Source organism: Pan paniscus, chromosome 19, assembly GCF_029289425.2.
Source record: "Pan paniscus chromosome 19, NHGRI_mPanPan1-v2.0_pri, whole genome shotgun sequence".
Taxonomy (NCBI): domain Eukaryota; kingdom Metazoa; phylum Chordata; class Mammalia; order Primates; family Hominidae; genus Pan; species Pan paniscus.
In genome coordinates this window covers 31,420,283-31,445,452 of record NC_073268.2, presented here as the reverse complement: position 1 = coordinate 31,445,452, position 25,170 = coordinate 31,420,283, and the positions used below count along the sequence as shown (strand labels likewise).

Below are 25,170 nucleotides of genomic sequence, written 5' to 3'. Positions count from 1 at the left end.
ACTTCTCCCATGCTTCCATTCATTTATTCTGTTAAAACACATGTTTTTGAGTACCAACTCTGTGCCATATGCTCCACTAGAACTTGGCAGACAACAGAGAACAAAAAAGATACTTTCCTGCCCTCAGGGGCTTTCAGTCTAGTGGGGCAGACAGGTAATAAACAAGGAAACACAACATGAATATGTAATTACACACTGTGGTGTTATAAAGGAAAACACCAGAGGACTTTGAGAGAAAAATAACAGGAGAGCACCTCATCTAGATGCCTGAGATAACCTCAATTTTATTTTTATTTTTATTTTTTATTTGTTTTAGAGACAGGGTCTAACTACATTACCCAGGCTGAGCTTGAACTCCTGGCCTGAAGCAATCCTCCTGCCTTGGCCTCCCAAAGCATTGGGATTACAGGCATGAGCCACCATGTCTGGCTGGAGATGACATTAAATGGAGATCTGCTTAAGGAGGAACCAGTTAGGTGGAGGCTGGGAGGAAAAGAATTCTAGGCAGAGGGAATAGAACGTGCAAGGTCTGCCTGGAAAACTATACATCCTTTAAAAAAATCTCTGGGCCAGGCGCGGTGGCTCACACCTGTAATCCCAGCACTTTAGGAGGCCGAGGTGGGCGGATCACGAGGTCAGGAGATTGAGACCATTCTGGCTAACACATGGTGAAACCCCGTCTCTACTAAAAATACAAAAAAATTAGCCGGGCATGGTGGTGGGCGCCTGTAGTTCCAGCTGCTCGTGAAGCTGAGGCGGGAGAATGGCTTGAACCTGGGAGATGGACCTTGCAGTGAGCCGAGATCATGCCACTGCACTCCAGCCTGGGCAACAGAGCGAGGCTCCATCTCAAAAAAAAAAAAAAAGAAAAGAAAAAAAAATTCTCTGAAGCTTTCCCTGATGTCACCTCATTGCAAGCTGCAGCTAACCCATCATTCTCTCCTTCCCTATGCATCCCCCTATGATAGCCAAAGTCACCCTATATACCATTCAGTGTGTACTTGTCTCTCCATAAGACTGCAAGCTCCTTAAGGGCAGGGGCTGTGTCTTACTCATCTTTGTCTTTGTATTCTGAACATGGAGCGCAGAGCGTGACACACAGAGGGTGTTCAATTAATGTTTGCTAACTTGAACCAAACGCTTATCTTTGCTTTCCTCCTTGATTGCCTCCAATTTCCTCCTTACCCAGTTCCCCCTTCCCCCTGCCTACCATGCCCACTAAACTTACGAGATATATTTTTCTGATTTGTTAAATTTCTTCTCAAGGTACTTGGCTGATGTCTTGCTGGGGATCTTCACCATGGAGAGCTCTTTGTTGTAGCGGGTTAGGTTGCAGGGTGTCCTGCAGAGACAGTAATTGCTGTCCTTTTCCGCCAACAGACCTGGAGGGGAGAGTGAGGTGGGGCTTAGTCAGGTGTGGGGACTGGGATTTCTAAGGGTCCAGAGTAGCTGGATTCTAGCAGCTGAGAAGTGAGCTGGGAAGGGGCACTGGTCTGGGGAAAGTGAGGGGCAGGGATTGTGGAGAGAGGGGAACTGGGCTTTTGCTGTAGGTTGATCTTGTTTTCCTTCTGCTTCTTTTAACTGTCATGTCACTCTTTAAAAATTGTTGAAATGGGACCACTTTTGCAGAGGTCTCCAAGAGAGTCCTGGTGTCCTCAGCTTCTCATGGCTTTCTTCCCTGCTCCCAGCCTCAGTATTCTCATCCACAGAGAATGATCCACCATCAAAGCAAATGTGGGAGACCATTGTATCTGAAACCCAGGGCTCTCTGCTCTTCCTGCTGGGGCTCCCTCATAGCCAGTGCCCACCTTCTCTGCCTGGTGGGTTAGGATGCAGGCAAAGATCCTTCATTTCTTTCCCTGGAGGCAACTCCCTGCATCTGGAACCCTTCCTGCTCTCTCCTCTCTTCTTCCAATTAGACATAAAGTTTAAGGCATCATTTCCCTCTGACAAAGACTTTCTCCCTGATCAAACTTAGCCAGGCTCTTCAGAACCCTGTTCTCAACTAGGCTTTGACCTTGGCCCCCATCCATGCTGGGCGGGCCTAGCCCAGTTTTAGCAAGAATCCTGCTAAAGTCAGTTTAGAGAGAATCCCCCACCCTTGATATCTGATCACCCTGGCCTGCCTTTAGCAGATTTCCCCCTAACTTTGATGTTTTCTCTGGGTAATTTTCCATCTACTGAGTCCTCGCTCTGCTTGATGGCTATGAATCTCCAGCTGTCTTGGCTGAATTCTCAGTTGAGTCCCATCTGTTTCCCCTATTGTGATACTCTTGACACCTGTTGCAATTGCCCTGAATAAAGACTTCCTTACCATTTTAACTAGTGTCAGAGTGATTTTTTCTTTAACACCTCCCTCCCTTTTTCCTCTAGCCACCTCAGTGTTTCCAGCTACCCTGGGTTTTGCTGAGTCTTTGCACACATCAGAAGTCACTCCCTCTCCTCTCAGCCTGCCCTCCCTCTCTAGTCCTCCTGGAGGTATCTGGACCTGAGGCCAGCACTGCCTCACTTAGCTCCAGCAAGTGCAGATGCTGAACGAACTTGAGGGCACATTGTTTAAAAAGTCTGCTTGTCTTGATTATAAGCCATTTCCTGGGTCCAGAGAGAGGCGAGCATGCAGAGTGGGCCTAGCTTTGGGGCTGCAGCTTGTTTGTGCACTCTCCCTCCCTCCTAGTTTTCCAGCTGGGGAACCAGCAGAGGTCTTCTAACTGGCAGACCCCCCGCAGGCCCCTCGGGCAGGAGGAAGAAGTGTGCTTTGTGTTTTCCATTTGCACGCATGGAATGCAAACCTGACTTTACCTCTCCAGCCCTCCTCCACCTCCCCTAGGCTCAATGGAGCAGAAGAAAGATGGGACTTCAGAATCACCTTGGCCTCCCCACGTAGACACCATCAGAGTGTGTGAGGGGAGGTATTGCCAAGCTCCTCTGATGCCTACCTGGCTGCCCACTGTCTATCCTCTCTCCACCTCTGTCCTCTCCCCTGCATTCCTTAGCACCCTCTGTTTCCCCTGAAACCCACTCCTTCTCCATCTCCGCCTTCCATATCTGTTTCTCTCCCCAGTCCCATTTCCAGCCCTCATCCTCTTGCACCAGTTCCCTTCCCAACCTTCTCTTCTTCCTCCTCTCCATCTCCCTCTCCCATCCCTGCAGCAACTCCACCCGACCAGCCCCTTTCTTCTCATCCTCTCTCCATTCCTTCTTCCACTTGATCTTTCCCCAAACCCAGATGATTTCCCTGATCTCAGTCTCAGGCCCCCGGCCCCCATGATTCCATCTGTCCCCTGAGTACTGACCTAGGGCAGGCTCTGCACACTCCTTGTGCTGCTCAGGGGTACAAAAAGGGGCATCCCCTGCAAAGAAGAAACACCAGACAGAGTTACTCAGGCAGGAACATTCATGTCAGCAACACCTCCTCTGCTTTGGGCTTAGGGAAAGGGGTGCCTCCTGGCAGTTGAAGGGGCAGCGGCCTGCCAGTGGGCAGTTCGAAGGGAGCCTTGGATCACAGTGCACCCCAGAGCTGGAAGGCTGGCTTCTGATCTGCTATGTAAGCTTGGGCAGGCTGTTCACCTCGTTGAGCAGGAGACAGTAGGATCTGTATGGCTAACTTCTCCCATGTTTCTGTGTAGGTCCAGCCAGCTCCCGTGGGTGACAGGTGGGCTCGCCTTGAGGATTGAGACTAGGGAGGTGGTGGTAAGCACCTTGTAAGCCTGGCTATACATCATCTTCTTTAACCCATACAGGCACCCTTTGAAGTCAGAAGTACTGTGTCTGTTTTACCCATGATAATTTTAAGGCTTAAGCACCCTGCCTTCCCAAGACACCAAGGCTAGTAGTGATGGAAGTGGGCTTTGAACAGAGGTCAGTCTGATCCAGAGCCTGGAGCTCTTCTCAGCACAACCACACTGCTGTATGGGAACAAGGGTTGTTTTGTGTCTCTTCATTGCTTTGTTCATAATTCCACATTAGTAACTGAGATGTCAGTATTAGTGTCAGGGGTGTGATTGACACCTCTACTGCTTGCCTTTGGCTAAGGGTTGGTGGGGAAAACCTCACTGGCTGGTGGCCTAGTCTGAGCATCAGGTGAGTAATATTCCCCAGTACTGGATTCTCCTTGCTGGGATCTCTTTGTAGAAACCCAGGATTTTTTCTTTTCTTTTACCAAGCTCTAAAGTTAAAGTCCACCATGTTTTTTTCCTTATCATTTTCCCCAAATCCTTTTTCGGAGCTGAAGAGTCAGTATGCTTTCTCCTTTCCAAAAACAACAGATTAAATGACATGTTTCCCTGTTTGCTCTGTTTTCTAGGAAGCTCAGAGGCCATTTTATTATTATTCGTATTTAAAACATACAAATTTATTATTATGTTACAGTTTAGCAGGTCAGAAGTTAGATATAGGTCTCATTGGTCCAGAATCAAGGTGTTGGGTGGGAGGCCGATGTTCTTTTTGAAGGCTGTAGGGGAGAATTCATTTCCTCGCCTTTCCCAGCCTCCAGAGGCCACCCCCACATTCACTGGCAACCCACATGCATCGACTACCCACATTCTTCCATCTTCAAAGTGAACAAGTTTGCATCTCTCTGACCCTTCTTTCATAGTCACATCTCCCTCTGACCCTGGCTAGAAAAGGGGGATTGATTTTGAGGACTCTGATTAGATTTGGGCCCACCTTTCAGCACAGATTATCACAGAAAACAATTGGTAATGAACCAAATGTCCAGTATAAGGATTTAGTTAAGTAAAATTGAATAAAGTATGATATAACCATGAAATAACAGCTACTAAATATAATAACAACATTCCCGGCACATAGTAGGTCTTCAGTCAGCATGACTTTTGGTTCCCTCTTTCAATATGCTAAATAACAACCACTGACTTTTATAGTTTACAAAATATTTTTATATCCTAGCCTAATTTTCACCTTATAACAGCTGCTGACTGTGTTTTAAAGATCATAAACGTGAGAACAGAGAGGTTTAGTAACCAGGTCATACAGTAAATGAGTGGAAGAGCCTGAATTAGAAACCAAGGCCCCACTCATGTGTCCTTGCTGCAACACTGCGCTCTTCCTCCCCAGATCAGCTTTCCACTCTGCACTTCAGCCTCTGATAAGCCAACTGTGTGAGATGGCCACATGCATTGTTAGTCTGACAACAGAGGTGTCATTATGTGCACATTTATTTGCTGGCCAATAGACTTTTGCCTCATTTGAAGGAGTGCTAGACATTTGGACACAAAAAGTGAAACATCTGGATGAAAGAAACATCTGGATGCTCAAACATGTACTACACGAGCTGCAAGAATTGCAAGCATCCAGTTATCTGGACGCTAAACTCTCAGAGGTAAGAACAGCAGACAACTGGCAAACATTGAACACTGGGATGAACATTCCCCAAACACTGGATGCTTCTGGATACCAGGATGCTGCCTTGGTTGCTGGACCAGAAGTTTCCACCTGCCCTCTTAATAGGCACCAAATAACAGAGTCTTCCCAGAACATCATCCTTTTGGATCCCAGCGAAGTGGGTGAAGTGTTTCCCATTAGGATGAGAAATGCAAGGTGGGTCCCAGGCAGATCCCAGGGGCCCTGTGGCCACCCTGCCCTGGCACTGACCTGGCATGTGAACCATGCGGCAGTTGCAATTTTCCACAATGTAGCGAGTCTCACAGTCAATCCTACAGGCGGTGATGCTGTAAACAGGAAAAAAGTCGAGGCCCATCTCTGAGGATCGGCACTCACCCCACGGTGGGGGCAGGTATGTGAGCTGCAAGACAGGAAGGAGGGGGCGGCAGTCAGCCTCAACAGACTCCGTAACTCATTCATTTACTTACTCAATCAACAAACAATTATTGAGCATTTAAATACCATTAACTTTATAGACCTTCAACATCTGGCTCCAATACTAGTTTTCTTACCTTACTTTAATTTTTTCTTTTTTCTTAGAGACAAAGTTTCACTATGTTGCCCAGGCTGGTTTTGCCCAAGTGATCCTCCTGTCTCGGCCTCTCTAGTAGCTGGGACTACAGATGGGCACCATCAAGCCCCACCCTAACTTATCTTTTATAATCTTCCCATAAATGCGGTTCTCCTCAGAGTCTCTTACCCCCACCATGTCTTCCCACTTCCACATTTTGCCATCTTGCATCTCTTGGAAAGACCCAACTAAATTCCACCCTCTTGGTTTAAGACATTGGAATCCCAGACCTAGACCTGGAGGACGAAACCCAGAGGAAGATTCAGAATGAAATGGCTCTAGGCACTATCCTTGTTATTTATAGTCCTGGGCCTGGACTAGAGAGACTTTCCAAGTCATGCTGTAGATGGTACCTTTTCCCTTTGGAGAAAATTACATTCCTATTTTCAGAGGTCCAGTGATCATAAATGCTCTCATAGCATCTATGGTACTTGCCTAGTGGGAAGGGTGAAGGATGAGGGAACTAATGGTTGTTGAGCATTTTCTAGGTGTTGAGTCCTTTATATCCATTTTTCAAGATTAAAGAATAAAAACACAATACAATGTATAAATATTAAGTGTACCATTCAATATATTCTAACAAAGGTGTTCGCCCATGTAACCAACACACCAACCAAGATAGAGGACATTTTAAACACCCTAGAAAGTTCGTTTCTGTCCCTGTCCAATCAGTCCCCAACCTACCTGGGTAATCACGGTTATGAATTCTCTCACCATAGGTTGGCTTTGCCTGTTCTCAAACTTCATATAAATGAAAGCTTACCCTATGTGCTCTTTTGCATCTAGCTTCTTTCACTCAACATAATGTCTCTGAGGTTCATCTACATGGTTGTTTGCACCAGGAGTTCTTTCCTTTTAATTACTGAATAGTTTTCCAGCATTATGTATGACTACACTAAAATTTGCTTATCCACTCACTTGATGATGGGCATTTGGATTGTTTCCAGTTTTTGGTAATCATGAAAAAACTCCTATGAATATTTATACATAAGTCATTTTGTGGACATATGTTTTAATTTCTCTTGAGTAAATGGCTAGCAGTGGAACAGCTGGTTTGTAAGATAGGTATAGGCACAACTTTATAAGAAACTGCCCAACTGTTATCCAAAGTGGTTCTTCTATTTTATATTTCCACCAGTAGTGTCTGAGAATTCTCATTACTCTACATCCATGCCAAATCTGGACTTCGTCCACCTTTTTGATTTTAGCCATTTTTGTAGGTGTATGGTTGCATCTCATTTGTATTTGTGGTTCCCTGACGGATGATTTTGAGCACAATTTTATGTGTTTGTTGGTCATTCATATATAATCTTTTGTGAAATGTCTGAGTGTTTTGTGCATTAAAAATTATTATTTTTTAACTTTTACTTTTGGGTTGTAAGAGTTGTTCATATATTCTGGATTCAAGTCCTTTGTCAGATACATGTATTGTAAATATTTTGTCTATACCACCTATAGTCTGTGGCTTACCTTTTCATTTTCTTAATGGTTTCTATTTTTTAAAATCAACTTCAGAAGATATAATTTATATACAATAAAATGCATCCATTTTAATGTTCAATTTAATAAATCTTTAGAAGTGTATACGCCCTTGTAACAACTACCCTAATCAGATATAGAACATTTCCATGAACCCCCAGAATTTCCTATTTGCAGTCACTGCCTCCCTGCCAACCCTCAGGCAACCCCCAATATGCTTTCTGTTGTTATAAACTAGATTTGCCTGTGTTAGTGTTGTATATAAATAGAATCAGACAGTATGCATTCTTTTGTGTTTGGCTTCTTTCTCTTAGCATAATGTTTTTGAGATTCATTCATGCTTTTGCACGTATCAGTAGTTCATTCTTTTTTATTGCCGAGTTTTACTTCTTCCTTTCTAGTCTTTATTATTATTTTTATTTCTTTTTCTTACCTTGCTGTATTAGCTAGAAACTCCAGTATCATGTTGGAATAAAACTGGAGAGAGAGGATATCTTCCCTTTTTCCATCTTAGGAAGGAGGGTTCATTATTACACCATAATATATTAGGAATATATTTTTCTTAGATGTGCTTGTCACATTGAGAAAGTTCTGTCTTATTTCTCATTTTCTGAGAGTTTTTATCATCAGTGATATATATTTTGGCAAATATACTTTCTACTTCTATTGAGATGATCACATGATTTTTCTCCTTCATTCTATCAGCACAGTGAATGGTATTGATTGATCTGAAGAAGCTGAACCCAACTTACACTCCTGGGATAAACTCCACTTAGTCATAATTTATTATCCTCCTTATATGTTGCTCTGTTCAATTTGCTAATATCTTGTGGAGGTTTTTTGCATCTATGTTTATGAGGCTTATTGTATTTAATTTACTTTTCTTATAACCTCCTTGTCAAGTTTGGGTATTGGGAGTGTGCTGACCTCATAAAATTAGTTATCAAGTGTTTCCTCTTTCTCAATTTTTTGAATTTGTATGGACTTGGTACCATTTCTAACTTAAATGTTTGATAGAATTTGCCAGTGAAGCCATCTGGACCTGGTGATTGTGTGTATGCGTGTGAAGATTTTTAATTATGAATTCAATTCTTTTAATAGATACAGAGACATTCAGATTTTCTATTTTTGTTCTTGTGCTAGTTTTGGTAAGTTGTGTTTTTTTCCCAAGGAATTTGTTCATTTCATCTAGATTTTTGAATTTGTGGGCATAAAGTTGTATGTAATATTCTTATCATTTTTTAATGTCTGTAGGATCTACAGTTATGTCTTTTCATGTCTGATTATTGGTAATTTGTATTCTATTTTTCCTTATTGTTAATAATTTCTAATTTCATTATGTTTTGGTCAGAAAACATCCTCCCCATGGTTTCATTTCTTAAACATTTATTGAGACGTTTTTATGATACTGGACAAGAAAAATAAATCAATGTTCGATTTTGTTGAATGTTCCATGTGCACCTGAAAAGTATATGCATTCTGTAACTGTTGGCGTACTGTTTCACAAAAGGCAATTAGGTTTAGTTGTTTAATATTGTTGCTCGGATCTTCTATATCTTTACTAACTTTTTCATCTGCTTACTAATCAGTTATGAGAGAGGAGTGTCAAAATGTCTAACTATGACTATGGACTTGTCTGTTTCTCCCTTTAGTTTTCTCAATTTTTGCTTTGGGTATTTCTGAAACTTATTAGGCATATACATATTTAGTATTGCTACATCTTCTGGACGACTTGACACTGTCATCATTGTGAATAATCATCTCATACAATGTCCTTGTTTTGAAGTTTAATTTGCATGATAACAGACATGGCAGCTTTATTCTCCTACTATTTATCTTTTTCCATCTATTATTTTGTTTTCATCCTTCTACTTTTAACTGTCAGAATCTTTATATATTTAAGGTACATCTCTTTTTGAATGTGTTTTTAAGGTACATCTATTTGAGTGTTGTATTTTATCCTGTCTGACAACCTCTCTGCCTTTTAATTGGAGGGTTTGATCTATTTACACTTAATGCAATTTTTGATGTAGTTCGGTTGAAGTTATCATGTTGTTCTTTGTTTCCTATTTGTACCCATTTCTAGTTCTCCTTTTGTTCTCTCTCTTCTGACTCTTTTTGGGTTAATTGAATATTGTTTCAGTAGTTCATTCTGTTTTCTCCATTGAGTTTCAATTTATACCTCTGTATTATTATTCTTAGTTGTTGCTCCAGGATTTACAATATTCATACTTAACATCACAATATACCCTGAATTAATATTATGCCAGTTCACATATAATTCTATTTATATTGCTTCTGTGTCATATATTTTACTTCTACATCTGTTATAAGCACTATAATACACTGTTTTTTTTTTTTTTTTTTGAGACAAAGTCTCACTCTCTTACCCAGGCTGGAGTGCAGTGGTGCGATCACTGCTCTCTGCAATCTCTGTCTCCTGGGTTTAAGCAATTCTCCAGCCTCAGCCTCCTGAGTAGCTGGGACTACAGGGATGCACCACCATGCCCAGCTAATTTTTGTATTTTTAGTAGAGCCAGACTTTCACCATGTTGGCCAGGCTGGTCTCAAACTCCTGACCTCAAATGACTTACCTGCCTCAGCCTCCCAAGTGCTGGGATTAGAGGCATGAGCCACTGTGACTGGTCACACTGTTAATAGTATTTTTGCCCTAAGCAGCCAGTTGACTTTTAAAGAAGAAAGAAAGTTACGTTTTATATTTATCCACATATATACCATTTTCATTGTTCATCATGCTTCTTACAGATCTGAATTTTCCATTTGATATCATTTCCCATCATGCTGAAGAATCTCTTTTAACTTTTTTTTTTAGAATGGGTTTACTTATGGCAAAATTTCTCAGTTTTCATTTAAATATACAATGTTGGGCTGGGCATGGTGGCTCATGCCTGTAATCCCAACACTTTGGGAGGCAAGGCAGAGGATTCCTTAAGGTGAGGAGTTCAAGACCAGCCTAGGCAACATAGTGATACTGATGGCAGTGGCTGCTTCCATTATGCCGGCTGCAGCTGTGCAGCTGTGAAGCTGGGGCTGCACACTCCGTGGAGCCAGTGGGAACCCTGACCCTTCTGAGTTAAGACTGGAGCTCCCCATGCCACTGCACCCACAGCTGCAGACCCAGGCCTCCTGTAGCTCCTGGGCGGGGCTACAGCCGCCCAAACTGCAGCTGTGGATCTGAGCCTCCCTGTGCTCTTCTGGGAGCTGGCAACAGGCAGGATCTGCCTTCCTGGGGGTGCAGCTGCAACTGCGGCACCCACGGCTGCAGACCTGGGCCTCTCACTCCAGCAAGCAGGCAGGAGCAGGGGACAAGTGGGAGCCCTGCCCCTTCCAAGTTGGCAGGTGGGAGCTCCCAGGTACAGCTGCAGCTGCCCTCCCAGGTGCAGGATCTGGGCATCTCTGCAGCCTGCACCCTCAGTGGCCCCAGAAGGGACCACCCCAACCCATCCCTGCAGGCTGGTGGGTGTCTCCTCCCACTGCCTGGCCTCTCTATGCTCTTGGAGCCTCCTCTGAACTTGGAGCAGGGTTGGGGCCATGAATGACAGCAGGAGGCAGATTGATTCCTGGCAGGAAAGGGATGGGTCCCCAGTAAGGCCCCACCTTCAGACCAGAGAAGGCCTGAAGGCTGTGGGACAGACTGCCAGTCTTGCCCACTGGAGTTGGGACTCAGGGTGCCCCTTCCAGGCCCACCCATGGGTGCCCATGCATGAATCGGCACACACTTCCTCCCCTCTGAGGTCCATAAAAGCCCTGGGCTCAGCCAGAGCAGAACAGAGGATGGCCAGAGGACCAAGAGGTCAGAGAGACAAGGGGACAGGACGACCAGCTGCAGAGAGGAGTACTCTCTCTGCTGATAGCGGAGACGATGAGATGATCAGCTGCAGAGAGGTGTACCCTCTCCACTGAGAGCTGCAGAGATGGCCTGCCAGCAGAGAGGAGCTACCCTCCAGGGCCTCCTCGCTGCTGAGAGCTGAACACTCGATGGGGTAAGCTGCCTGCAGAGAGGAGCTACCCACTTCTCTGAGCTCTTCTAACACTAAATAAAACTCCTCTCCTTCTCCTTCTTCTTCTTTTTCTTCTTCTCCCTTCGCTTGTCTGCATCCTTCATTCTTCCTGGATGCAGGATAAGAACTCAGGCAAAGGCACCATGGCCACAGAGGTTTCCAGCCAGAAAAATCGGCACCCTAGAGATCCTGTAACAATACCCTGTCTCTAGCAAGTAAAAATAATAGTCAGGAGTGGTAGTGCACCCCTGTAGTATCAGCTACTCATGAGGCTGAGGTGGGAGGATCGCTTGAGCCCAGGAGTTCAAGGCTACAGTGAGCTATGATTGTGCCACTGCACTCCAGCCTGGGTGACAGAGCATGAGACTCCTCTAAAACAAACAAACAAATAAACAAACACCCAAAACCAACTTAAAAAACCTATAATGTCTTAGGTTTTTTTTGTTATTTTTGAGACATTTTGGCTGTAGATAGAATTCTAGGTTGATAAGTGTTTTCTTCCAGAATTTCAAAGGTGTTATTCCTCTGTCTTCTGGCCTCCATTGTTTCTGATGAGAATCAGTCATATTCTTTTTATTGTTCCCTGCAGGTATTATGCCCCCTTTTCTCCTTCTGGCTGCCTTTGTGCTTTTCTCTCGGTCTTTGCTTCTCAGGATTTAAACTACATTATGCTTAACTGTGGCTTTCTTTGTAGTTATCCTGCTTGGGGATTCTTGAGAATCCTGGATCTATGAAATGATGCTTTTGAACAAATTTGAAAAAATATTAGCCAGTATTTCTTCAACTGTTTTTCTGCCTTATTCTGTCTCTCCTTTCAGGGATACCACTTATATGCATGTTGGAGTACTTGACACTGTTCACAAGTCATTGGCGTTCTATTCCCTTCCATTAGTCTTTTTTCTCTTTATGTATTATTTTAATAATTTTTATTAACCTGTGCTCAAGTTTGGCATTCATTTATTATTTTGTAACCAATATTCTATTGATTCCATGCAACAATTTGTAAATTTCAGATGGTGTGATTTTCAGTTCTAGGGCTTTCATTTTTTTAAAGGTTTCCATATCTTGACTAAAAGTTTCTCATTATTTACATCTTTTTCTGCAATTATTTAACATGTTTATGATTGTTATTGTAAAGTTGCTGTTTTCTAATTCTAACATTGGGGTTATATGTAGATCTATTTCTATTGGTGGTTTATTTTTCTTTTCCTGTTTTCCCTCTTCATGTGTCTAGGAGTTTTTGATTGTATACTAGGAGACAGTCATTTTTATTAGATACTGAACATTTCAGATAACTATTTTTGGTGACTCTGGGTAGATTATCTTTCTCTGAATACTGTTGAGTTTTGTTCTAGTAGGTGGTTAAATTAATGGTGAACTACTTTGATTTCATGGAGACATTATTTAAGGCTTTGTTTAGAGATAGGTGTATTTTGGTTTTGTCTTTAGTCCTGGGGTTTAGCCCCTGGTCTTGGGAAGCGATCTTAACTCCTAAGGAACAACACTTCTGGGTTTAATGGAAAGTCTGAGTTGTTCATCAAGATTTTCTAATTTGGTGAGACTTATATTGTAGCCTATCTCCCCATGCAATGGCAGCAACTGAAATTACTGCTCAGCTCTTTCAACTGTTGTCATCCCCCTGGGCTTTTTAGACTCTCTCCCTATCCACATACAGTTCAAAGTTCAACCTAGATTTGTGTAAAAATTTGAGGGCTCCTCCTCGGTGGGTTCCTCTTTTCTAGGATTTTCCCTTCCAATTTTCAGCCTTTCTGGCAACCCTGAATACTGATTTCTGGTTTCTTAACTTAATGCCTGCTGATTTGCGGTTGAGCTCCATCCTCAGTATTCCCTTAGAACTTTGAAATGCCCTCAAGGGAGAACTCAGGTAAATAAATCTGTGCTGTCCAGTTTGTGCCTGGTTTTGGTCTCTCTCCAGTGCTGTCAAATAGTAGTTTTAAAATATTTTGTCCACAGTTTATGATTGCTATTTCCAGGAGAGTTAGTCTGATATTAGCTTCTCCGCCATTACTGAAAACCAAAAGGCTTTATACTTACTTGAATATTTGCAGGGCTCTTTTTTTAGGTAGATGTTCCTATTATCATGTTATTGATGAGGAAACTGAGTTTCAGGAAGGTTAAGTAGCCTGTGCAAGATCACATAGTGATCTTGTGAGGGGCAGAGTCAGCAGATTTCAGATCCTAAACTTGTGCTTGCTAGTGACCCAGTGCCACAATGCCCCATAGGTCAAGGAAATCGATGGGAGGGATGGAGAAACCCTCCATGGAGCACTTTTCAGACATTATTTATTTAATTAGTTAGTTTTAGAGACAGAGTCTTGCTTTATCACCCAGGCTGGAGTGCAGTGCCATGATCATAGCTCACTGCAACCTTGAACTCCTGGACTCAAGCGATCTTCCCGCCTCAGCCTCCCAAGGAGTTAGGACTACAGGGATGTGCCACCACAGCCAGCTAATTTTTTGAACTTTTTTTTTGGTAGAGATGGAGTGTTGTTAGGGTCTCAATCCTCCTGCCTCTGCCTCCTAAAGCACTAGGGTTACAGGTGTGAGTCATCATGCCCAGCCTTTCTTTTGTTTTTCTCTAACTGCCCTGTTCTTCCTTTCCCATGAAGCCTTGCTCTACTTTGTCATGTTCCTCTTTCTTTTCAGTTTGTGAGCTAAACAGGCTTTCACAGAGATTTCCTGTATGACCTTGAATAAGTCACTGCTCCCCTCTGGACCTTAGTTTCTCATCTATAAATAAGAAGGAATTGGGGGCTAGACACCACCAAATCCCACTCAAGTGTTGATATTCTATGATCTAGAATCGAAGGGAGAAGGGTGGGAGGAGGGAGAGGAGCAGAAAAGATAACTATGGGGTATTGAGCTTAATAACTAGGTGATGTAATAACATGTACAACAAACCCCTGTGACCTGTTTATCTATGTAACAAACCTTCACATGTACCCTCAAACCCCAAATTAAAAAAAATTAGCCAGGTGTGGTGGCAAAAAAAAAAAAAAAAAGAATTTGTTGGATCCCCTACATTGCTCAATATTGGATCCATGAACACACAATCTGGATTTTGGAAGGACTAATCATGCCTTTTGGGCAGGGACTGGGGGTCTAAAATGATGCAGATTAACTTTGGGGGAAACTCGTTTCTCTTCTACTAAAATGGGTTCTTACAATGGGTGGACAATGAATGTAGCTGGTGAAGCTCTGGAGATGGGCCAAGGTTTGTTCAGGGTCAGCCACTTCCCCCTCTTTTTTTTTTTTTTTGCAGAGGTCATGATTCAGATACCCCTCCAGCCCTGCTGTGGCTGGTTCATCATTTGCTCCATCAGCGTCTCTGAAGCCTCACACAAAACAGCAGCTGGAAAATTACTGTGTGCACAGCACCGACTCTTGCTTACCAATGAGTGTCTGAAAGTGGGTTGGAGTATTTGTTTACCTGGATAAGCAAAGACTCAGGAGGACCCTGAAGCACCATCTTCAAATATCTGAAGAACTGTCTCAGGGAAGAATTAGATTTGTTTTCTGGCATCCCAAGGGAAAGATAGACACAAGAATAGTTGTAATACGGAACGTGGGATGATAATAACGTTTATTTTTGTTGCAGGCACGGTGGTAGGTAGGCACATTATAAGCATTGGATACATTCTGGCTCAACATAAGGAAGAACTTTCTAATCCACTGGTATAATTCAATAATAAAATCACTGTCTTGGGAGTGAATTCTCCATCACCAGGGCTGTTCAAGTAGAAACTATACAACTATTTGGCTGGGATGGGAAGAGAGAGAGATTCAAGCATTGGGTGTACAGTTAGATGAGATGACTTCCATGATCTCTTAAGCCCTTGTGTCTAATCATAGACCTTAAATCTACTATTCTAATTTGAGAATGAGAGATAGCTGAATGACCCATGCAGAACCTTGAACTCCACTCTTTCATGAGACAGCTGTGTGACTTTGGGTAAGCTACACAGCCCCATCCCTCAGCCCCAGCTTTTAGTTTCCTTATCTGATTAAATAAGTTCAGTGCCCAGATGCTAGTAGGTACTTGCCAAGACTTAGTTCTCATCACCTTCTCTTAATAAACTCCTTCATGTTTTTCTATCCTTTCATTTATTCAACAAATATTCTAGCTCCACCTTGGCTCTCTTTACAATTTGGCTAAACAGGCCAGCAAATCTCTGCCTTTTTGACTTAAGTTATTTTGAGTTGAGTTTCTTGTGATAATGACTCCTGCCCGGTTCAGACATCCAAGTCAAGATGTTACCAGGAAGATGAATCTATGGGAGTGGAGCTGGGAGAGAGATCTGGGCTACAGACATGAATATGGGAGTCATTAGTGTATAATGAAGATGTAGGGTGGATGAGCTAGCCCGGAGATCGAGGAGAGACACCCAGGATTGAGATGCTCCTCCATGTACTTGACAACTCATCCTCCCCCACTCCTTCTCCACTGTGCTATGGAACTGGAGGCTTTGATAATTGCTTAAATTTATGAACAGAGCAAGGAATGCAGAACTTTTGTGATTAAATACCCTGGTGCATGTCTTTCATTGCTCCACTGTCTGGAGCTTCTCTCAACAGTCGCTTTCATTTTGTAGAGAGAAGCTGATGTTTGCCCTTAACCTGCCTGTGGACATCCTTATGTTGTTCTTCAATCATTGACTTTTCCAGCCTCTCCCAGACCAAAGATCCCAAGGCACACCAGTAGGTGGCGCTGCAGCAAGCACCGCTGCCCAAGGCCTTCTCCGCAGCCCTCGCAGCCCTAAGGGGAGTCCAGCCAATCTCCTAGGACCTTGCCAAGCTCCCTGGGCCCTTCCCTCCTTTGTGTCTGCATCCCACACTCTGAGGCTTTGACTTAGATGCTGCTGTGAGTGGATGCTGAGAAGATGATGAAACTGCCTAAGAGTATGTGGTTTCTGCTTCTGGAATGGGCAGGAAAGCATATATGAGGAGAGAGGAAAAAGGAGGGAGACAGGGAGAGATATCCACCTGGCTCACCTGATACCCACCTGGCTCTTCTGTTATGTCAGTCACTAGGCCTTCTGCCACAGGGATAGGACACGGTGCTCACAGGGCTGTTCCATGGTGCCACAGGGATTGGACATTTGCTCACATGGACCAAATTCCATTAGGCTTGCGGGTATCCCTGAGGGTTCCTGCCCAGGTGGAGGTCAGGATCCTCAGCCTTGCCTGGCCTGGCCTCCTCCCTTTCCTCACTGACCCGTGTGTCTGAGATCCTGGCTTGTCTTCCGCTGGGAATGACTATTTAAGAGCCTGTGCTCCGTGGTCAAGACTAAGCTGACTTTGAATCTTGGCCCTGACACCACCTTAGCTGGGGGACATTGGACAAATGGTTGAGCCTCTCTGACCTTTCCTTCTGCATGAGATCAATCCTGAGATATTGGCTACTTCAGAGGATGCTGTGATTTTTGAACATATTAAAGTATGTGTAACCCAGATATTACCCTTGGCTGACATCTGCTCTCCGTTCTGCATAATAGGACCTGACATAAAATGCAGCCCCTTGTTAAGTTGTACAGAAGGCCCACTCACCCAAGGCATTAGAACATACAGAAGATGTCAGAGGGAGTTGGAGGAGGGGGCTACCTCAGAGCAAAGCAAAACCTTCCACTGGAAGAGAAGATTCTACTCCTCCTTCACCTGCCTGATCCTGCTCCCTCCCCATCTTTTTCTCTCTTTCTTCTCCCTCCTCCTTTCTCTCTCACTCATGTGCTCTTACCCTTTTCCAGGAGCAGAAACAACATGTTCCTAAGCAGTTTCATCCTATTCTGAAGTCTTGGCACATGGCAACATCCTTTCCCACAGAGTCTCACTATATCATAGTATTTTCCCAAGGAAAGGAAGTTCCCTCCCTAAGAGGAATTCCGAGGCTAGATGTTAAGATATTTTTCTGCCTTGTTGTGTAACAAGATGGAACATCTCCAAGAGTGCCTGATGTATACAGATGGTGAATAAACGGCAGCCATGGTTTCACTGTGAGTCAGTATTGCCCTTCTATCTCCCTAGTTAGGAGGTTGGCTCAGGGAGTGCAGTGAGTGATGGCTGGAGCCCACCTGGCCATGCCTTTGCATCAGTCATGAAGAGACACACTCCAATGACCTGTGGTTCCAGTGAAGTCTCCTCTCTGGGATCTCTGTCTGTGTATTATTGGCTGGGAAGCTAGCATCCAACAGTTTGACCACTTCTTCACAATGGTGTCAGCAATGCAATGTAGTGGTTGGTGGTGTGAGAAGAGCACTATTGGGGCAGGAATTGTAACCTCTCAGCCTAATGTATCTGCTCCACTAAATCAGGGGTCTGGACCAGATAGTTTCTAAGCTCCAGGGTCTTCAAAGTCTTTGAGTCTACATATCTCACTTACTGCCATACAGGACGGATGGTGGTAGGTGGATGGGCTACTCTCAGATGATTAGGGTGGTCTAAATGTTTAGGTCAGAACATGCTTTCTTCCTTTTCTTTGTCTGGAGAAACCGATCAAGACGAGGCCAGCATGACCCTGGCTTAGAGCCAGCAGAAAGCCTTCTCTCTGGGAAAAACTGCCTTGGGAACGGAGGCAAAAAGTCTCCTTTGCAGTCTGTTTTTCAGACAGCATAGTCAAAAGGAGTGTTCAGCTTGCTCAGCAAGGCTATATCATTGACAAGATAGTGCTCAACCTGATGGACGTGTCTTTGAGAGTGCGGGAGACAGGAGTGGGGGTGCGCCCTGGGCTGTTACCTTGTTGGGGGCCTCAGAAAGGCTTTTGTTAGCCCAACCAGCTGAGTGGTCCAACCTAATCGTATAAAGACTTCATTAATTCCTAGGATGCGTCAGGCACAGGGCCAGACACTGGGGCTATAGAGATGAGTAAAACAGGGTACTTGCTCTCAAGGGGCCCCTGTTTGCCTGAGCCCCTCCTGCTACCATCTTGAGGCACATCTTCAGAGCCCTGGAGCCTGTTCTCTCCCTCCTCCTCCTGCCCACACAGCTGAGGGGTGGTGGGAAGAACTGATGAGCTGTGTGGTCTTGGTCAAGTTACCTAACTACTCTGGGCCTCAGTTTCCTTATCTGTAAAAAAGAGATAATAATTTGCAACTCCTAGGACTTCCTGAGAGTTAAATTAGACAATAGACATGGATGCACCTTGCACCGTGTTTACATGCGTTTGTTGAGTCTGAGTCTTTAGGTTACGAAAGCACTTATGAAAGTCCTTCATTCAAGATGGCAGTATGGTGGCTGGTCTGTTTGCCTGTCCTAATTGCCATCCTCCTCTCAGAACATCCCCATATCTCTTCTTGCTCACTGGATCTCAGACTTTGACACATAGTGGGTGCTTGATGCTTGCTTGTTGAATGAATGAATGAGCAAATGAATGAATTTCCCTATCCTACTTTCTCCCAGCCCCAGACCAGAGGATAAGTACAAGAGACTGCCTCCTCTAAGCCAGAACTCGGGTTCTAACCACTGGAATTGACAATTCCCCTTTGGCTAGGGCTGGCTTAAATGCTCCTTCTGTGGGTGTCAGCTGAGTTCTGCACTCTGCTGAACCAGGCTGAAGCCAGGCAGGAGCAGAATGTCCATGCTGGTCCTCATGGGCTCTACAATGAGGTGGGCTTAGCACCAAATCACATCTGAGTTCAGGACTAGCCGATGGTCAGGATTTCCAGTGTGATCTTGGGCATGACACTCAACCTTTCTGGGCCTCTGTGCCCCATCTGTAAGGGGCACTATGCTCCGAGAGGCCCTAGGTTCTAGGATCAGGTGGCCCTGCGAGGTCCCCCTGTTTCTAACCTTGTGCCTTGTCAGCTCCCCTCTTTTTCCTGCCTCCCACTATAAGTGCAAATTTCTGTCTTGCCCACCCAGATGGAGGGCAAATCAGAGCCTGCTTTTTGAGCCATAATGTTCAGTTTGATGTTTTTATTGCATCCTGCTGCATGATTTAAGTGTGTTTGTATATGATCATTATTGTGCTCCTTTTAAACAATTTGGAAACCAAATCACATACTAAAATCAAATCCACCAATCAGCAGGTAACAGAGGCAGCAAAGGGGTCTCAGGGGAGACATGTCCTTGTAGGCAGCACAGAAGCAGTGAGACATCCTCCTCCTGCCCTGCCTGGCTTCAGTAAGGGTTCAACCCAGAAGGTCAAAGCAGAAAGGATGAGATCAAGAATAAGCAAAAGTCACTGTTAAGAGATGGAGCAATAACACCTGCCAGTTGGTGTCTGTGGATTAAAAGGGATTTAAGAATATTATCTGTTTTAATCCCGACAATAACCCTGTGAGACTAGGTACTACTTGCCCAAAAGACTCACTGTAGATTAACTGATGGTATAAATATAGCTGATATTTGTTGAACCTTTACTATGTGCCAGGCACTGTTCTAAGCATTTTACTAGAACCGTCTCATTGAATGCTCATAACAGCCTTATGGAATTGAAACTTTGATTGTCTCTGTTGGATACCTGGTGAGACTGGAGCCCAGAGAGGTTAAATGACTCTGGTCACATTGGACAGTAGGTGGCCTAGCTGGGATTGGAACCCAGCAGATCATACTTTTTGCAACCACCTGAGACTGCTTTGTCTAAAGAAAGAATATACCACAGCAGGGTGGAGTCCACAGGAAGCAGAGGTAATTACTGAGTGAGTGGCTGGAGGCCATTGCAGAGATTTTTGAGATAGGGATATGAGTTCTTCAGACCCCAATATGGGAAATATTGCATAGATGCATCAAACAGCTTAGTTCTCACAACAACCTTGCCAATTAAATATTATCCCTGTTTTTTTTTTTTTTTTTGAGACGGAGTCTCTTCTGTCGCCCAGGCTGGAGTGCAGTGACACAATCTCGGCTCACCTCAAGCTCCACCTCCCAGGTTCATGCCATTCTCCTGCCTCAGCCTCCCCAACAGCTGGGACTACAGGCGCCCGCCACCACGCCCAGCTAATTTTTGTATTTTTAGTAGAGACAGGGTTTCACCGTGTTAGCCAGAATGGCCTCGATCTCCTGACCTTGTGATCTGCCTGCCTCTGCCTCCTGAAGTGCTGGGATTACAGGCGTGAACCACCACACCTGGCACATCCCCGTTTTACTGATGAGCAAACTTCAGTCACTTGCCACACTGCTAAGAAGTGGCAGAGGCAGGATTCAAAAGCAAGTTGGTCTGACCACAAGGCTACTGGTTGGGAGTCAGGGGACATCCTAATCTTGGCTCTGCTATTAACCAGCTCTCGTCTCTAGGAGACTTAGCATTTTCATCTGCAGCATGTAGGTTCAGAATAGATAACCTGTTGTGTAGTACAGGTGGTGGGTGCTCTATAAGGCAAACCAGGGGACTGCTCCCTATTCCCTCCAATCCTGGGCATATGGCAAACATCACCAATCAATCACAGACACGGTCTTAGAACTTATCTAAACACTGCCATTTGATTGAAATTGGAACTGAGAGGAAATGTTCCATTTTGGGAGGCTTCATATGTAGAAACCATCAAACCACACATTGCTAAATATTCACAGAGAACAGACAAAACTTATTATGTATTATATAAAATACAGAATGTGCTCAGCATGACTTCCCCACAAGAACAGTAACCACAACCTGCCTGCTTGTGAAGGAGTGTCCCTGACTGGCGTTTGGACAATCAGACCACACAGGGAATCACCCCATCAGAATCTGGGGATGCCCTGCTCCTGCCCTGGAATCACACACAGCTGATTGTTGTGCTGGTTGGAAGCGAAGTTGCAGTAGTAGCTGATATAGCACTTTGATGAGCAACAAAAATCAATTTAAAATGTGAACTACCCATGGTTTGTGATGAATAAAATAATAAGCTCATATCCATTGCAAAAATGTCTATGAGTGGGAGAGAATGTGATAAGAGCAGAAAATGTGAATTGGTTATGCAAAAAAGCAACAGGATTTTTTTTTGAAAGACTATAACTTGACTCATTCTAACACGACTTTTATCTTGGGCCTTGCTGGCTCTAGATATGCCTCTGGAGCTCTGCGAGAATCCTTTAAGCTTTGATGTCATAAGAGCCTCTGCAGTTTTGTTTCCATCTGTCCATCCATCCACCCACCCACCCATTATCTGTCCATCTGTTCATCCATCCATCCATCCATCCATCCAACCATCCATCCATCTTCCCATGCCCCCCACCCATCCACCTTCTATGTGTCCAATAAACATTTTTTATTTTTTTATTTTTTTTGAGAGTGAGCCTTGCTCTGTCACCCAGGCTGGAATGCAATGGTAAGATCTTGGCTCACTGCAACCTCCGCCTCCTGGCTTCAAGCAATTCTCCTGCCTCAGCCTCCCAAGTAGCTGAGATTACAGGCACCCGAAACTAATTTTTGTATTTTTGTAGAGATGGGGTTTCACCATGTTGGTCAGGCTGGCCTCAAACTCCTGACCTCAAATGATCTGTCTGCTTTGGCCTCCCAAAGGTTGGGATTACAGGCATGAGCCACCACGCCTGGCCCCAATAAACATTTATTAAGCACTAATCTGTTCCAGAAACACTGCTAGGAATTGAGGCTATGAAGATGAATAAGATATGATTCCTACACCCATGGGGTTTAGTCTAAAAGAACAGACATGCACATAACCAAGCAAATGCTATAGTGGGGTCATAATGTCCAGGCGTAGTGGGGGCACTGAGGAGGGCATGGTCCAACTAATTGGGGGTGCCATCCGGAAAATACTTTATGGAGGCGGTGGTCACCTTTGAGCTGAGTTTAGAAAGACTATGTTTTTTTAGGCAGATCAGGAGTGGGAAGTGTGTTCCGGGTAGAGGATACTGCATGTGCAAAGATACAGAGGTATAAAGAGGTATAAAGAGGTGGGGAAGCCTCAGGCAATACAGCAAGGCTGGCATGTGGGTGAGTGTTGGGCTGGGGTGCAATGCCCGGTGCCTATGGAGCAGCCCCAACACTGTACCAGCCGAGGGCCTGAACAGTTCTCCATAATTGTTAATGTGAATCCTACCCATGCACTAGTAGGTATCGCCCTTGTTAAATGATACTGTGAATCCTAGGTATCACTAGCAGGTCTCGCCCCTGTTAAATCTGTGCCCTCCCTTCTTCTCCCCAACGTAAGAGCCACCTCAGCAAGAAGAGTGTTTTCAGTGTGCCTGTGCATGCCGACGCACCATTATAATCACATCTTCATCGGGACACAATTTCTTGGGCGAGTGCTGTCAGCGGCGCCGGAAGCATGTTCCCAGCAAATTGCCTCCGTGTATGATTTGTTGATTGAAACAGGGGGAGGAGAAGTGTTCCAGGGATGCGGGTGGGGAGGTGGACTCACCCACAGGAAGGAGCCTGGGCTTTGGAGTTACGCAGGTGTGGCTTGGCTAATGGGGGCCTGGCCAGGCACTTTACCTCTCAGAGCTCAGCTTTTCTTCAGCCCCTCCAGCCACAGGCTAGGATATCAGCTTTGTCTTTTCTGGGCCAGGGTCATGGGGAGGGCCACCATCTGACCTGCCAGTGCTGTTGGGATCCTCAAGACAGTACTGAGGGGGAGAGTCCTGACTCCTCTGTAAGCTGGAAAGGGGCAATTTTCATTCCAGATTGCATCTCTGTCCTGCATTTTCTCCCCACACGCCTTCTCCTCCTCCGTTTCCTCTTTTTCTTTTTATGGTTGCATTTCCATCTTTCTAAGAAAATTCCTGAGTCCAACTTCCACCCTCAGCTGAAGAATCTGAAGAGGTCAGGAGAAGTGACCTTTCTCTATATGAATTGGACTATCTCAGAGCTGCCGGGTACAGCTATGCAGAGCATGCACTGCGCAACTGCAAGAGGGTCTACTCATATGGACTGAGGTGTGAATGAAGCCTCCAGAGAGTGCACAGGCGCAGCCGTGAACTGTTTGTTTCCCTGTACTGTGGTGCCATCTGGGGCTTGACTCTGCTCCTTAGCTAGTCATCCATCTTCAATTCCCATCATCCCATACTTCCCCTTAACATAGATTACACATATTACATTTACATGGCAATGGAGACATTCCTGGATGAGTGAGCAGGGCAGGGGATTGGGGTGGGGTCAGGAGTGCGTTTGTTGGGGTATAAATTGGCTTCCATTCACTATCTCTTTTGGAATAGCAGCCTTTTATTTCCTTGCTTTTTTCAATGGGTGTATTTGAAATGGAAGTTGGGTCCAGGTTGGAATATTTGCTTAATGGGTTTTCTTAAAGTAGAGCACACCTCAATGCATTTGCTGCAATTTTGGCTTTTGCTCTATTCAAAATCCACTTTCCCCCACCTGAGTGGGAAGTGAAGGAGTGTCTCTTGTCCCAGGGTGGCTTTTGCCCAGGCTGGGAGTGTGAGTGAGTGGGTGCTGGGTGTGTGTGTGGGGGGAGCTGAATACAGGGGAAGCCTGCCCAGCTCTGGCCTCTGCAGCCCGCCTGTCCTCCCCTCCAGCCATGCTCCCCCACCACAACCTTAGCCCTCCATAGCCTCAGAACAGAGTTGTTTTCAGCTGACCCAGCACCAAGCTTCAGGGCTTAGCCCTGAATAAAAAAGGAAGGGGATGTCTGTTGAGCCCCTGCATGGGTGGCAACGTGTCAGGGTCTCTGTGTGTGCAGCCTCAGTTAATCCTCACTAATAATTCTCCCTTGAGAGGCAGCTGCAGCAGATTGACAACTCCACCAGGGAGGCCGCTGGAGGCCGGGCAGAGGCGTCAGAATGAGCCCCAGTCACCTTCTCCCTTTGGGACACTACTGCAGGGGCAGGGGGCCCACGGGGCAGAACCAACCCCGGAGCCCAGGCTCAAGAGCTGGATGAGTTTCTTCCCTGAACTCGTGATGCCGCATGATTAAGGCTCTGCTGCATCCCTCAGCGCCTGAGATGGCCTCGCAGGAAGCTCTGTGCACACCAAGCAGTTGCCATAAAATTCATCTTTTATTGTCCTCTTCCTGGATCTTTTCAGTGGGGGAATAGTGGATGCTTACAGGCATAAAACATGTGTGGCTTTTATGGGATTCTGCCAGGGTGAAATCTGGGATCCAAACTTTATGTTCTTGACCCCCTTCCCTCTCAGAGTTGAGGGTGAATTCCCTGTCCTCATCCCTAGAAATGCTGCAATCCTTGGCATACTGGGGCACATGTCTCACATGGGGCGGAGCTACTTTACAGATCCCTCCCCCCACTTTTTGTTTTTTTTTAGAGACAGGGTCTCTCTGTCACCCAGGCTGTAGTGCAGCAGCACCATCATAGCTCACTGTACCCTCTGTCTCCTAGGCTCAAGCAACCCTCCCACCTCAGCCTCTGAGGTAGCTAGAACTACAGGCACATGCCACCCATGCCTGTCTAATTTTGTTATTTTTTGTAGAGACAGGGTCTCACTATGTTGCTCAGGCTGGTCTCGAATTCCTGGGCTCAAGCAATTCTCCCACCTCAGCCTCCCAAAGTGCTGGGATTACAGGCATGAGCCACTATGCCTGGCCCTACTTTACAGCAAGTAAAGTACTTTCATTTCCACTAAATGATTTCAGTTGTATATGGCTGAGGCTTTCTTTTCCACTAAATGATTTCAGTTGTATATGGCTGAGCCAGTGCTCTAGCCAGCATTGGTTTTAAAGTCTCTGGGGTACGTCATGAAAACTTTGAATGGGAATTGGGCAGATGCTGCCCTTCATAGATGTAATCTTGAATGCTTTGACAATTAGGAAGGACTGCGATGGAAAGATA

The 25,170-nt window shown here is 45.0% G+C and overlaps 1 protein-coding gene across 2 annotated transcripts in view; it reads right to left on the bottom strand.

Moving 5' to 3' along the window:
- Positions 1 to 25,170, bottom strand: part of ASIC2 (acid sensing ion channel subunit 2) — a 1,146,249-nt gene that overhangs the window by 9,555 nt on the left and 1,111,524 nt on the right. For both annotated transcript variants that reach the window (XM_063599139.1, XM_003818011.5), the window contains exons 4-6: positions 5,611 to 5,761; positions 3,294 to 3,350; positions 1,229 to 1,382 (exon numbers count right to left, since the gene is read on the bottom strand). In XM_063599139.1, the coding sequence (XP_063455209.1) occupies positions 1,229 to 1,382; positions 3,294 to 3,350; positions 5,611 to 5,761 (362 nt within the window). The remainder of the gene's footprint in view (positions 1 to 1,228; positions 1,383 to 3,293; positions 3,351 to 5,610; positions 5,762 to 25,170) is intronic.